Here is a 13,784-nt window from a genome sequence, read left to right as displayed (position 1 = left end):
GCAGTAACCGACATGGCCCATGTCTATGTACCACAAGTAGGCCAATGCCTGCAGTGCACAGGAAAGGGCACAGTGAGCTGCGTCTGCAGCCATGGCGAATGCTGGTCACGACAGCCCTAGGCAATACATTCAGTCCAAGTTTGGATAGAGTGAGCTGGCAGGCCCCCACCAAACACACAGACACACACGCACACACTGCAGACTCACACTGAGGCCCAGTGACTTGCAGTTCTGCCTGGAGTCTCATATCTACAACAGTTAGAACAGCAAGAGACCCACTCATAAGAGGAAACCAAGATTCTCACGGCTGTGTTTTTAAATCAAGAACTCAGAGTCCTCATGTTCAGGTTCTGTAACATATTAAAGATGATCTGTCCGAACGTTCATTCATTCATTGTCTGTAACTGCTTATCAAGTTTAGGTGGGTCTGGAGCCTATCACCGGGGGCAGAGACTCTTACCTGCTGTGCCACCATCGTCAGAACGTACCATTTTGAAAGCCACAATTTTTACCTTACTCCTTATGCTTTGAGTCTTGAGTCATCACCGGGTAGGGAAAAATAATTAAGCTTACAAATCCATTTCCAGAAAAGTTTGGGCATTTTGCAAAGTTCAATGCAAACAAGAATCATGTGTTTATTCTCTTGAAACTTTCTTTAACTGACAAAAGCACACCTAAATGATTTTCAATATTTTCTCTGATAAATTTGATAGCACTGTGACACGGTCAAGAGTGAAAGATTTAAAGAATATTAAAATGATTCGTTTCATAAAAGGTATAACAAGGTGCAGCCACCAAAGGCCCAGTCTTTTCAAGCAGTGATGACTTATGACTCACAACTTTATGTCAAATATATGAGAGAACTGTCAAACAGTTCTTTAAAAACATTTAAAAAAAATCTCAGTCTGTTTAGGGCAATGCTAGAAACCACTGTTGATCTGCACAAGAATTAGTCAGGCGACTCTTATAAATATAGTTCAGAAGTATTTGGGAATACTTCAGAACACTGTCACTTTACAAAATCCCCTGCATCAACAAATCCCACCAGGACACATCAAATCTATACAGAAACACCATACAGTTTTCTGAGCCTGAGCTCACATCAGATTAGGGTTGGGTAGTATAACGGTATCATCGTACATTGCTTTATTTAAAAATGTTTATGGTATCTCAAAATGAGGTCATTATTTATGACGTGTGTGGTGTGTTAATATCTGTTCTCCGTTATTAAGTACAAGGCCAAACTGATGGGTGATGTCACACTCTTAAGCTATAAGAGACAAAATACTCAGAAGACCCTTCACTTGACTATATACTCACAGGTATGAGGCTTTGTGTTTTGAGCCTCAGTTTACTGGAAAATCATCTGCTGTGGTGAGCAAAACCACAAATGTTTTTCACTTCTTTTCAGCTCCTCCAGCACCAGTTGCTGAAATTTGCTGTCTCAGAAAATGGTTTTAAAAACCAGAGTGTCTGTGTGCACTGTCAGGCTGTGCTTGACTGAACTGCACACTACCAAAAGCCCTTCATTCGACTCATACTCTCAGATATGAGGCTCGCACAGCCCAACAGTGAGCCCCCACCCAAAGGTATTACCATTTACTGTGTTAATTTTTTGAGATTGTATGATGGTATGAAAACGTGGATATAGCCCATCCCTATATCAGAAATCTGTGCTGTGGAGAGATGTTTCAGATTCTTTCAGTTATCAGTAAAAGGTTCAAAAGCCAACATATGTCGTGGTTTGGGGTAAGTTAGTGCCCATGGTATGGATGTCTTTCATATCTGAGAAGGGTCCATTAATGTGGTTGTGTATATGGGTTTTTAAAAAAAGACTTTGCTGTCATCAAGGTGATGTCAGTTCCTTGAAAGTCCATGTTTTTTTTTTTCAGCAAGACATCAGGGCTCATTTTGCACATTCACCTCCTACATCATAGACAACATATGTGTGCGCTAGACCTGTCTGCAGACCAGCTCTATCTCCTACAGTGGATCATGAAAAGCAGAATGAGTCAATGGCAAGCACAAACTGTTCAGCAGCTGAAGACTTGTACCAAGCATTTGCAAAAAAGCTTTCCCAAACAACTGAAAAGTGTAATTAAAGAGATTACAGTGACATGAATCTGTCCCAACTTTTCTGGAGTGTGCTTAGGGCTTGTTTATGTTTAAAAAAAAATACATCCAAGCTAGTAAATGGAAGCTATTGCTGTGTCTGATCCACTCCTACCAGTGCAACACACACAAACATTTATCACAAGGTGAGTGTCACTGCAGCACTGAGAATGATCCACCACCCAAGTCACACCTGCTCTGTGAAGAACAGGTTGAAAGGGAGCAAACAAGTATGCAGAGCAATATGCAAATTAAATACAGTCTGTAATTGTAGAACTACAAAGTGCACCTGTATGGTCAGTGGAGCTGGGAGAATGGACTGTGAGTGCAGAAACAAGAGGGTAGCTCAGACACACTCCCTCAGTTAACCCTAATACTTATGTGAAAATGTGTGCTGTGATTCCTGACATTTAATGCCACTTAAACTCCAGTGCTATAACATCCAAAATAAATCTTTGAAGTAGCTGTGACTGAGAAACCATCCTGATGATATAAACTGTACAAACAGTCAAACTTCAAGGAGTATGGGTTGTTTTAAATAGGACCACTTCAGTAGACACATGAAAACACATCCTTCAGGCAAGGATAGGATTTGGGCTGCAACTCGACAGCCATTAGATATGTGTCAACTCTTAATAATAAGGTATATCGGGATATTCAAAGAGACATTTTCATCCTACGAATGGCATGCAAACAAGTGGAAGTATCAGCAATGACATGATGATAAAACAAAGTACTACACATTAAGAAAGACTACAATGTCATTGTGCAAAATAAATAAATAAATAAAAATTAAAAAAAAGAAGAAGAAGAAAAAAAAAAGTCATAAGAAAATATATTGTTCAAAGACAAAAATGACCCAGATATATAATCACTATTTCAACACTGCTATTTAAACATGCAGAACAATACATGTATGAATCTCTTATACATACCCCACTTTAAAAATAAAACAACACTAGAACATTGTAAACCGTACCAGGGTGTGATAGTTGGTGTAATATTAAATATTATCAGCACCTTCCTTCTACGTGCTAAATGTGAGTGCATCTGTTTAAACCAGCCAGTTTCACTTCTCATATGGGGCAACCACTGAATTGAAATGTAATATATTTTTTTAAACCTCAGTGCTCCTGAATGAACTATAAAATTGTTCCTGAGGCCAAAACAAACTGAAAATTATACCACAGATTCAAGAATCAACAGCACCTGGTAGCATCTGTATTCTGTATAGCCTTGCAGTTGTAAATTAACAATTCATGACTAAATAAACAAAGTGCAAAACAAGAAAATACATGCATAACAAGAGGACATTAGAAAAACCATTAGGCCAAATAATGCCATAGAGAATGCACTGATTTGGCAATTGCGGGCTGGTGCTGCTCTTCAGTTCTCAGGTTCATATGTGCTGCAGCTGATTGTGGAAAACGAATGGATAGGAACTATATGGTCCTGGATTCGTATTTGGCTACAGAGAGTTAACACATTCATTTCTTTAAAGGTTACCAATCAGGGCTGAATGTTCTCGGGGAATGTAACTAATTGTGATATTTCTGAAAAACATTTTATAATCAAAAAAAAAAAAAAGAAGAAGATCTGGCTTTAATACTGAGGGCTGAATGTAGAGTGCCAGACACTCATATTGTTGTGGTTGTTGTCATGTAAACAGCAGTGTTTGGTTGCCTCTTGTTGGTCTAACTCTGTTATATAACAGCTACACTTCCTCATTTAAAATTTAAGTTGAAGTTCACAATTGTGACTAAAATAACACTTTTCAAAGCCAGTCTAATGTGTTTATGAAGCCCCATTGTCAGTAAATAAGTTTAAAAAAAAAAAAAATAAAAAAGAAATTGGCTCGGTCTGGTATGCTATGCTTTCTTCCTCTGTCTGCTCATGAAAATTAAATCTCGAGTTCTTTAGACAAAGGAGAGAACTCCAAACGTTGAAAAGCACAAACCAAAATGAGAATATTGCTCTATTCCTGCTCCATAGGTGGGTAAAATGTACTTATTTTTGCTGGTTCAGATCACTTAGGTGGAAAAGTCTCCAAACTCTGGAGGTGGCTAACTGCATTACAGAACGTACAACAAAACTATACACCTCAAGTTACAAATGGGTTTCTGTGGTAATTCAAGCAGTGAGTAAACACTTACAGACAAGTTCAAATTCAGCCACATAGGGGGTGGAAAAAATTAAATAAAAGAAATACATTTGTTAGTTATTTGCCCTCGAAAATACGTTCCACATTAAAAAACGCAGAGCTTAGAACAGCGTTTCCCCACAATCACAGACGTTCCCTTTAAGATATTGTTTTTGATGTAGGCTATAATTACAATTGCAGAGCTTGTGATTTGAAAACTGCATTATTTCAAAATGCACTTTTCATATAAACATAGTTAAACTCAGGTCTGCTGAACAGGCAGTACTATTAATAACATCCAGCATCACCTAAACTTTCTGCATTTCTAAAACCATAAACACATCAGATTGCAGTCTGAAATATGGCTCATATCTAAAACCCTATCTGGGATGATGTTTGATTTTATTCATTTCTTTAAGCAAATTTCTGTCCATATTATTACAACACTGGTGGGGATCCTTAAGTGGCTTCATATGAGCCTCAAATTTTCATGCTACTATGCCAACTACAATATCAGAAATAGTACATCACAATTAGAAGTGCAGGACTGTACCTTTTTTTGACTTTAAAATACAAAATTGTGAAGGACATTAGTGATTGAAATGCCTGCGGGAGTACAAATCAAGCAACGTGATGCAAACACTTCAAATGCAAATATAAAGAAGCAATAAAATTTAATCTGGACATTCTTTACAAACTGACGGCAAAGTTATAGTGAGTTATACTGGGTCAAAGGCAAAGAGACATCAAGGGTGAGTGAGTCTGAGAGCTTGAACATGAACATGACTGCAGGGAAGGGGTCGGCGGGGAAGAGGTCTTCAACGCCACACATACATGAACTACTACGAATTAGTAAAGCACTCCTTATTAAATAACATTATTATTATTTAAAACTACGTCATGTATCTTCACTTTAAAAACGCCAACACAGCCCAGAACAACGCCAGCTTACAGACGTGTCTGAGAAGAGTTGTTTTCTGCGTGTTAACTCTATTTATTATGATTTACTGTTATATGTGTAACTGCTGAAGAAAAGACGAACTGTAATCAGTTGGGTTTATTAAGCCAACGTTAAATAACTTCATGTGGACAAGCGACATTTTAGGTTCAGCAGTATGTTCGCTAGTTTTCATGGTTTTGTTTATTTTGCTCATCAACCGAGTAGAGCTCAGCTAGTCAGCTAACGGTTAACAGTTCCAGTAGGCGAGGAACGCACAGAAAACCGCAAGAAGAACCACAACTGCTAATGTTTAGCTCCACATTTCAGAGGTTATTTTTAACTTCATGTTATCCAGGCTGTTGTTACTACTAAAGAAGTTTGCGGATCAAGAATAAAGTTAAACTCGACTCTCAAGCGCCGTATATGGCCCTTCACACAGCCGAACTGAGCCTGTCTCTAGAGGCGGAACAAGTTCGCCAGCTTCTTCTTCGAATTTTCCGTTCCACCTTAAATGGTGCAGCAGTCAGACTTGGCAGCCTCGTAACTGCTGCAGGATTTAAGGTGGAACGGAACGTCCGAAAAAGAATCCAGTGTCGGAGGAGCGTTGGTAGCGGTCGTGTAGCTGTCTACTAGAGGTTTGATAGAGAAGTACAGACGGTGTCATTAACTTTTCAGCCTCCCTTATTCACAGCAGCAGAGCGTCTGGTTTATAGGACACGAGTACATGTCTAATGTTCCCTGAAAGCAGTGAAATAACAGGGCAGCAGTGAAGAGAAGGTAGTGCACTTACCTGTGAAATCCCTCTGAGAGTGAGAGAGTGCGGGCTGAGTGAGAGAGAGAGTGTGTGTGGCTCGGAAATTGTCCCTCCCTCTTTCCCTTCAGTCCGCCGCGGGTTCAGTCAGTGATGAGGAGCGGAGCGGAGATGACCTGGATTTCACTGCCAGACACGACGCGGCGGAGAGGGGGTGGAAATAAAGAGGGGAAAAAAATAAAAAATAAGCGGGGAACACAGCCATGAGAAGGCAGACCCATGGCGAAAAATTCGCTACTCTTCAGCTTAAAAGTCTCCGAATCACATTTGTCATAGCAACCGGAGTATAATAATAATAAAAAAAAAAAAAAACACGTAACATAACACTCTAGTTTTCATTGAATGTTTCATCTGGTGAGCTATTTTAAAGGCCACTATCGATGAAGACGTTATTTCCTTCCTTTATGCCTTAAAGACCTCCACCAGTGAAAGTTGTTTACTTTGTTAACGTGTCTAGTTATTCACAGTAGACATATCATGCGTTAAATAAACTGTCAACGCCTCGACTGAGCTCTTCAGCGTTCCAATGACTCAGAAACCTGGATACAGACAGGCAGGGTTTCTCACGTCACAAAGAGGGGAACTTTATTTAACGACACTGTTAAACACTGTTTTGCTTTCAAAACATACTATTTACTCCTCGTCAATATGTGGAAACTAACCTCCATATATTCAGTTTTGTGATGCCACCCAAACCAACACACATCCACGTTTTAAGCCAGCTGCCGTTTAGACATGCATATTCACAATGAATTTGAGTGTTTGGTTAAGTTATTTATATCATACAGCAACCAACCAGACTGTTACATATCATTACAACAGGCACCGTGTTAAAAACAGACAGGATAAAATATGGAAATGGTCTAAAATGAATTGTGACTTTGATACACAATTCTCAATCGTTATAAGTGGACGTCAGGGGTCTAAAATACAAATGTATATATTGAAAAGATAGTGTGCGTCTCGTTATAGGACATACATACATATATATGTCCTATAACGAGACGCACACCATCTTTTCAATAGCTCAAAAGAGCACTGAAGTTTAGCTATCCGTCCAGTTTTGCTGGCCGTTTTACATTTATTTTCTGTATAATTTATTTCTAAAGCGTAGACTGTCTTTAAATTAATGGAAGTATGGGGACAAGTTGTTTGCTGCCCTCTAGTGATGATTATAAGGTATATGTATTTTATGTTGTGTTTGTGTCTAAACACACACACACACACACACATTATATATATATATATAAATAACATTTTATTTCACCTGATTTTATATATATTTCACCTAATTAGAGGAACAATATTTCCTTGAAAAATGCCCGAGTTCATGAGCTAGAGGATTAAGTGCAAGTAAAGACTCATTAAGATGATATAAACAGCAGTCAATATTATTTTATCAAGATCATTTTCACAGTTCAAAGATACATTTTTTGAAGTCTACAGTCTACAAGACCCTGCTCCAGGTGGCTTCCTGTGAGGAGTGTGGTGTTCTCTCCTTGTGTCCGCATGGGTTTTCTCCAGGTGCTATGGTTTCCTCACACTGTGCAAAAATCTATTTTTTAGATATTAAATTATATTATATATAGGTTATATCCTTATAAAATGTTGTTTAAAAATCTAATGCATATTTCTTCACTTTTCCCCCCAGTTTTACATAAACATGTTTTCCTCTTGTGCTCATTTTCCCCTCTTTCTTCCATACTTATTTGTTGTTTTTAAAAATTATTATTATTATTATTTTTATGTCTTCAGGACACAGTATTCTCAATCAAAAACATGAAATGGGATGTGTTCAGTAAAACTGCATGATAATATGGTCACCATGCTCAGTGCCATGTCCTGACTAGGGGAGTATTTAGTATTTTATACTAATAGTCAAACATCAGTACTTGCCCTCACTAATACTCATGGCTGAGTGTCATCAAACTCTCACAGCACATTTCAAAAATGTAACATAAAGCCTTCCCAGTAGAGGAATGAACATTCACCCTATTAAAAATTATTTACATTTACCCTATAAAAAGCATTTATTGAATAAAAAAGAAAAAAAACAAAAAACAAAAAAAAACCTGTAAGATGAGCAGGTGCCATAACGATAATCAACATGTTTCATGAAAATGTCTTCAATTATAATGTTACATTTTTAATATGTGGAGAAGCATTCTGAAAACGCTTCAGCAAAATCACTGAATAATGTATTCACAATGGCAGTTGAAAATGCATGAATACACAGAGACTCCGTTGTTGCTTTTATTTCAGTCATAGCTTTATTTTAATCCTAGGCGGCACATGGCCAAATGTACAACCCTCTCCTTCTGAGTCCCGGAGAGGCACATGAAGCCCCTGCTCCACATCCAGACAGAACACAGAGACACTTGCTCAAAGTTAAATATATGCTCAAATATAACTCTGGTGAGTGTTCTAGAGCCTGTGTCACTGTTGCTAGGTTCTGTTCAGTGTTGTTGCAGAGCAGAGACTGGCCCATTAGATATAGAAATTGTAAATACAGTGTGAAGATGTCTTCTGTCATCCAGAGACCTGTACAACAACTTGGGGTGTCCGTTCCAGTGTTATTTTTTTTTTATTTTTTATTTTTTTTAAAATCAGTTTATGCTTGCTCCTCACTGTACAATACAGCAGTCTCAGACAGACCTCCTTGCAGCACTGGCATAGCCGATCCAACTGCTTCTTTAAATAAAAACCTGCTGAGCTCACCCGAGCCTTGGGCTAGAGGTGGAGCCTCTGAGTGTACTTCGATCCAAGTACAAATGTCTGTGCTGGTGAATATTTGGGCATCTGCCTGCTGTGAGTGCACTTCAGTCCAGCAGAAGCCCCTCCATGCTGAGGGAGGGGGCACCGAACCAAAACCCAGGGGGCTAGTGCGGCCGTGCCTGGCCCAGCATCTTCAACCTGGCTTGGTCAATCACGTCTAGCAGGTTCTTGGCGTCCACGGCCAGTGCGTGGGCAGCTGTTAGCATCTGCTTCTTGTAGTCTTGCTGGAGACTGGTCATCACATACTGCTGGGCAAGCTTCATTTTATTAATCAGCTCAGCTAGGTCAGAGTTGAGCAGCTTCTGAGCCATCTCCACCTAAAGGGCAAGACAGTGGTAAATATGCATAAGCAACTCAAATGTGTGTTCTAGAAACAGATATATACTCTCAGCAAAGAAGCTACTGAACAAGCAGTTTTTTTCGACTTTCAAATTCAAAAGAATACATTTAGGATCTTATTGTGTACTTTAAATATATTTTAAAGCTACAATGCATTCAAATTCCCAGCAGAGGGGGGCTTATTTTATATTGTCCATAAATATTTAAAGTACAGAAAAGTGAAATAAAACCTGTGAGTTTAGATGGTGAGTATAACATGGTATAGCTAAAAGTACTTAAGGGATGTACCTTTGAAGGTACAACTGCAGTGACCCAAGGAGCACCTGCAGAATGACCTCACTTTTTCCATTTCCTTTATTTATCCTTTTAAACAGGCTACTACAAAAATACTCAAAAGCAATATAAATATACCTTCTAAAAACAGTATACCCTTAAACAATAAAACAGATTAAAAACTCCTGAGCAATTGTATATACAATACAAAAACAATACAGTACTATGTAATAAACGTACAATAATAATTTAAGTGATATAATATGTAATAACAAAAGACAATAATAGGTACCAGAAATAATAATTATTGTGTGTTCATATATATATGAACATATAAAAATATATGTGTGATCAGCTGTACCTCTCGATGTGTGTGAGCTGGTAGTAAAGGGATAGTCTCATCCACTGTGGCCAGTAGATTCCTCAGTGCTAAACCCACCTCCTAAAAAGACACAGATTATTCAAACCTATGTATTATCCAGTCAAATGACAACAGGAGCCAGTAATAAAAGGCAAAAATCTATAGAAAACCATAATTAATAAATAAATACCTAGGTTTGAAACAAAGACCACACTATTATGAAAACATATGTCACGATTAACTCATAAAAACTTGATTATGGTATTTTATTATTACACTGTGCTTCCAAATGACAGACTATTTCCACAAGGACAAAGATTTCTTGTATCAGAGTATTTGTTTGTATCATACCTTCACCATGGGCACATACTCTTCTGGGGGAGCCGGCTGGATTTTACTGGACATCTCAATCACAGCCTTGACCAGCCCTGTTACATTCTCATAGACTTTATCATTGGAGCGGTCCAGGTTCGCTGTAGGGGGAGAGTTTATCTCCTGTGGCTGAATCTGAATTAAGAATTGGGGGAGGAAAAAAGAGAAATTATAACAACACAAAGTTTAATTGTGTAATATTCGAATGTAATTTGTGGTAAACTTGTAGATACTTCATACTCAATGACTGTAACCTTTTGAGTTTACAGTTGGCAGAATATGACAGATGGATAACCGTTTCAAAAGCTGCAGTATGGTTAGAAATTCTCACAAGTTCTCAATAAATGTAAGCTTAGCATTGTAGATTTAAATAAGAATTAAGTAGGAAACAACCATGAAATACAATAATATCTAGTTCTATGGTTAGGTTTTAGTTACCAAATGAAACCCAGATGACATCATGTTAAGAAGCTCTTGTTAGTAAGAGGTCTCTTACATAAGAAAACAAAGGTTAGTGCACATCACAGCTCAAAAGAAAAGAGGGTGCCAAGTTTCAGATCAATCAGACAATAGATAATAATTTGTTCAATGCCATCAGTCTAGAACCAATTTTGTTGAAGCCAATGATAGTGGTTTGGTGATCGGAAATTTATTGCTGAATAATGATTTTTAATAACGGTGTACACTTCTGTTCTGAAAGTTGGCAGACATGCAGACAGAGGCATAGACAGGGTCCACTCAATGTTCTTACCCTCCAGGGCTAGAGGTGCAAAACAGTGAGGCAGAGAGAGGGGGCAGAGAGAGAGAGAGAGAGAGAGAGGGCAGATAGAGAGAAAGTTAATGTACAAATGATACATATTCATGCATCATTTCCTTATACACTGAAAAGAAATAGATATCTAGACTTTCCTAGATAAAGAGAAAAGAGGAAGAACAACAGATTGAGATGAAAGAGTGAGAGTGTTTCCCTAATCAGGCAACCCGTCATCACCATCCCAGATTTATGTGGTGCTATTGAAATTCTATCAATAATTACTAAATGGCACTGACCAGAGGATGGGTCCCCCTTGAATGAACGAATGAATGAATAAAAAAAACATATATAAACATCATGAGAATGATCAGAATCTGAACTCTATTCTCCACTGGAGGGCAGTGTAGAACCTGTGGCTTATGTTTAATCATTTGTTCCTGCATTTCATCCATAGTCTATAAAGACTTTGCCCTGTTCAGTGTGACAGTGTGTCTGAGTCACTGGGTGCCAGTCTATCTCCGGGTACCACATACATACGACTATGGATATGTCTGAATAGCCAGTCCATTTACTAATGTGTGTATTTGAACTGTGTTGAAGAAACCCAGAGGAAACCCACGCAGACACTGAGAGAACACACCACTCCTCACAGACAGTGACCTGGGGCGGGGTTTGAACCCAGGAGCTTTATGACAGCGACACTACATGCTGTGCCACAGTGCTGCCCTTGTTTAATCAGATTATCTTTTTATTCCAAAGACATGCAACGGATAAAGTAGCTGCCTAAAATCTGCTGCTAACCGAAGGAGGGTCTGTGGTGTGAAGCTGTAGTTTTGATGTAAACTGTAAACAGTTTTGTACTTTTGTGAGTATAACATTTGATCAAGAAATTTCTTATGGTCATGAAAACTGTGAGTAATGTAGCTACAATAGTTCACAGTTCAGTGGAAATTCTTCATAAATGGACTGATCTGGAAATCTTGAAATGCATGTGACTGTGTTGCTAGGGGACTTTCAGGCTAAAATTTGTCCGCTTGCCAAAGTGGTGTATTCTGCTATGCTATCTTTATCCCACTTCTGTCATAGCTTAGCTCACACATCTTTTAAAGGCAGAAGTGGTGGATGGCATTATGTGCATGGCATTACTGCAGTGGCACTCGCTGAGGAAAATTAGTAAACATCATGCATTTATGAAGTACATTACTGACTCTCTAAACAAAAGGCAATATTCTTCATCATGGTGAGAGATGATTGGGGCTGCCGTGACTTGGCCTGTGATCAATAGTGTGTTTCTGTACCTTGACTCCATCATTGTAGCTGTCAGCGGAATTGTGACAAGCGGCACCGGGTGGATGGGTAGGGGCTCCTGGTCGAGGAGGCTTCTTAGGGGGAACAGCATGATCTGAGAAAAAGGTCATTGGCAGAGAGACTAAGCACAAAGATCAAGAACAATTCTAATATTTATAGTCTGGATTGGGTGTTCCTATAATAACCTACCAGTATGTAATTTCCATGTAAAACTGAAGGCTTGTAGATTGTGGAAATGATTACACTAAGCTAAAAGTACACCACATACATTTGACATTTTTTTTTTTTTGTGCCACATTAACAATTCAGAATATGTGATCATGAGCCGAAAAACTGAGCTTTTACCTGCTTTCCCAACAGGCTGGTAGATGTGCTGGTTTCCTGCCTACATCAATAAACAAAAAACAATGGTCAGTGAGAGACAAAATATTTTCAGTGCATAATCTCCATCTGTGTTGTTGTGGTCTGGGTTGGGAACAACTAGATGCCTGGCATGCCAACACATACATACATTTGACCACACCACTAAGTACCACAGGGAAGCTAGTCCCAAGGACAGAGAGGACCAGCCAAGATGACATACAGCCATGCCAGCCTCACTGTTCTTTACTAAACCAGCAGAAAGAGGTATTTCTCAGAACCCTGACTGGCTTGTGAGCAAAATGCAAGAAATATATCTAGTTTTTATGAGAAGCAAGGTATGATTTGCATAAACACGAACAAGAGTTGCTACTGTGTTCTTCCAACTCCCTCACTGTATGAATAGGTGCAGTAAGTAGGGTTTTCTGTACTCGATGCAGAAAACAAACTTCTTTCCAGTGACCCTTCAGTTGAAATACTGGAATTGTAAGGTAAAAGTCTGAAGCAAATTTTCATGATGCAATGTATTCTAGAAACAAGCAACCCTTCAACTTAATGGGATGAACATAGAGAACGACAACAACTGAAACAACCACATAACAAATGTCCTCTGCCATTCAGACCCTCCTCTCAAACCAAAAATAAATTCCTGGAGCCTACCATTTCTGGCACTCATAGCCAGGAAGCACCCCCTTTGAATAAATATGATGTTAGTTAATAACATTACAAGGACAAAAAGTGTCTTGGTTGTGAAGTACTGAACAGCACCAACTTACGGTGCAGTTCCTAAAGATGAGTATGTGAAAAACAGAATCTCTTTAGCTTCCTTAACACGAGTGATTTACAAGCCAGTTCCATTGTGTGCTTCACATGTAAACCAGCATTCATTTTCAAAAATGTACTTATTTGTACAATGTAGTTTCCAGTTCCCATTGTCACAGAGCTGTTTTACAAAAAATTGGGTCTAGGCTCTAGTGAGCAAGCCGAGGGAGTGGCAACAAAAACGCCCTCAGAGCAAAAAAACATGAGAAACCAAGACTCAAAAGCGGAACCCATTCTCTTCTGGTCAACACTGAACAGTAAGACAACAAAACAACATCCCCAAGGACAGAATCTACTGCACAAGTTCCTGCTAAAGTACTGCTTGTGGCTAAGGAACAGGCACCTTAAACGCTACCAAAAAAAAAAAAAAGGCTCAGTAAACAAGTGTTGCCAGCACAACACTGTGTAATGTTGCTA

General features: G+C 38.8%; 2 protein-coding genes across 5 annotated transcripts in view; both read right to left on the bottom strand.

Moving 5' to 3' along the window:
• ldlrad4b (low density lipoprotein receptor class A domain containing 4b) overlaps positions 1-6,118 on the bottom strand; it is a 75,255-nt gene extending 69,137 nt beyond the window's left edge. Inside the window, exon 1 of the mRNA XM_066683212.1 lies at positions 5,983-6,118. The gene's annotated coding sequence lies outside the window, so the exon portion shown is untranslated. The remainder of the gene's footprint in view (positions 1-5,982) is intronic.
• Positions 6,119-8,147: 2,029 nt separating this feature from the next.
• The window catches only part of ptk2ab (protein tyrosine kinase 2ab), a 78,573-nt gene continuing 72,936 nt past the window's right edge, over positions 8,148-13,784 (bottom strand). For 3 of the 4 annotated variants that reach the window (XM_066683388.1, XM_066683386.1, XM_066683387.1), the window contains 5 exons: positions 12,531-12,570; positions 12,176-12,279; positions 10,103-10,258; positions 9,752-9,832; positions 8,150-9,095 (listed from right to left, as the gene is read on the bottom strand). In XM_066683388.1, the coding sequence (XP_066539485.1) occupies positions 8,883-9,095; positions 9,752-9,832; positions 10,103-10,258; positions 12,176-12,279; positions 12,531-12,570 (594 nt within the window). In that variant the 3' untranslated portion in view covers positions 8,150-8,882. Of the gene's footprint in view, positions 9,096-9,751; positions 9,833-10,102; positions 10,259-12,175; positions 12,280-12,530; positions 12,571-13,784 lie in introns of all 4 variants that reach the window. The other variant, XM_066683389.1, reaches the window with a different exon arrangement.

The sequence above is a fragment of the Hoplias malabaricus genome, chromosome 10 (assembly GCF_029633855.1).
Source record: "Hoplias malabaricus isolate fHopMal1 chromosome 10, fHopMal1.hap1, whole genome shotgun sequence".
NCBI classification, from domain to species: domain Eukaryota; kingdom Metazoa; phylum Chordata; class Actinopteri; order Characiformes; family Erythrinidae; genus Hoplias; species Hoplias malabaricus.
The sequence above is the reverse complement of the archived record's forward strand: the minus strand, read 5'-3'. Positions and strand labels throughout refer to the sequence as shown.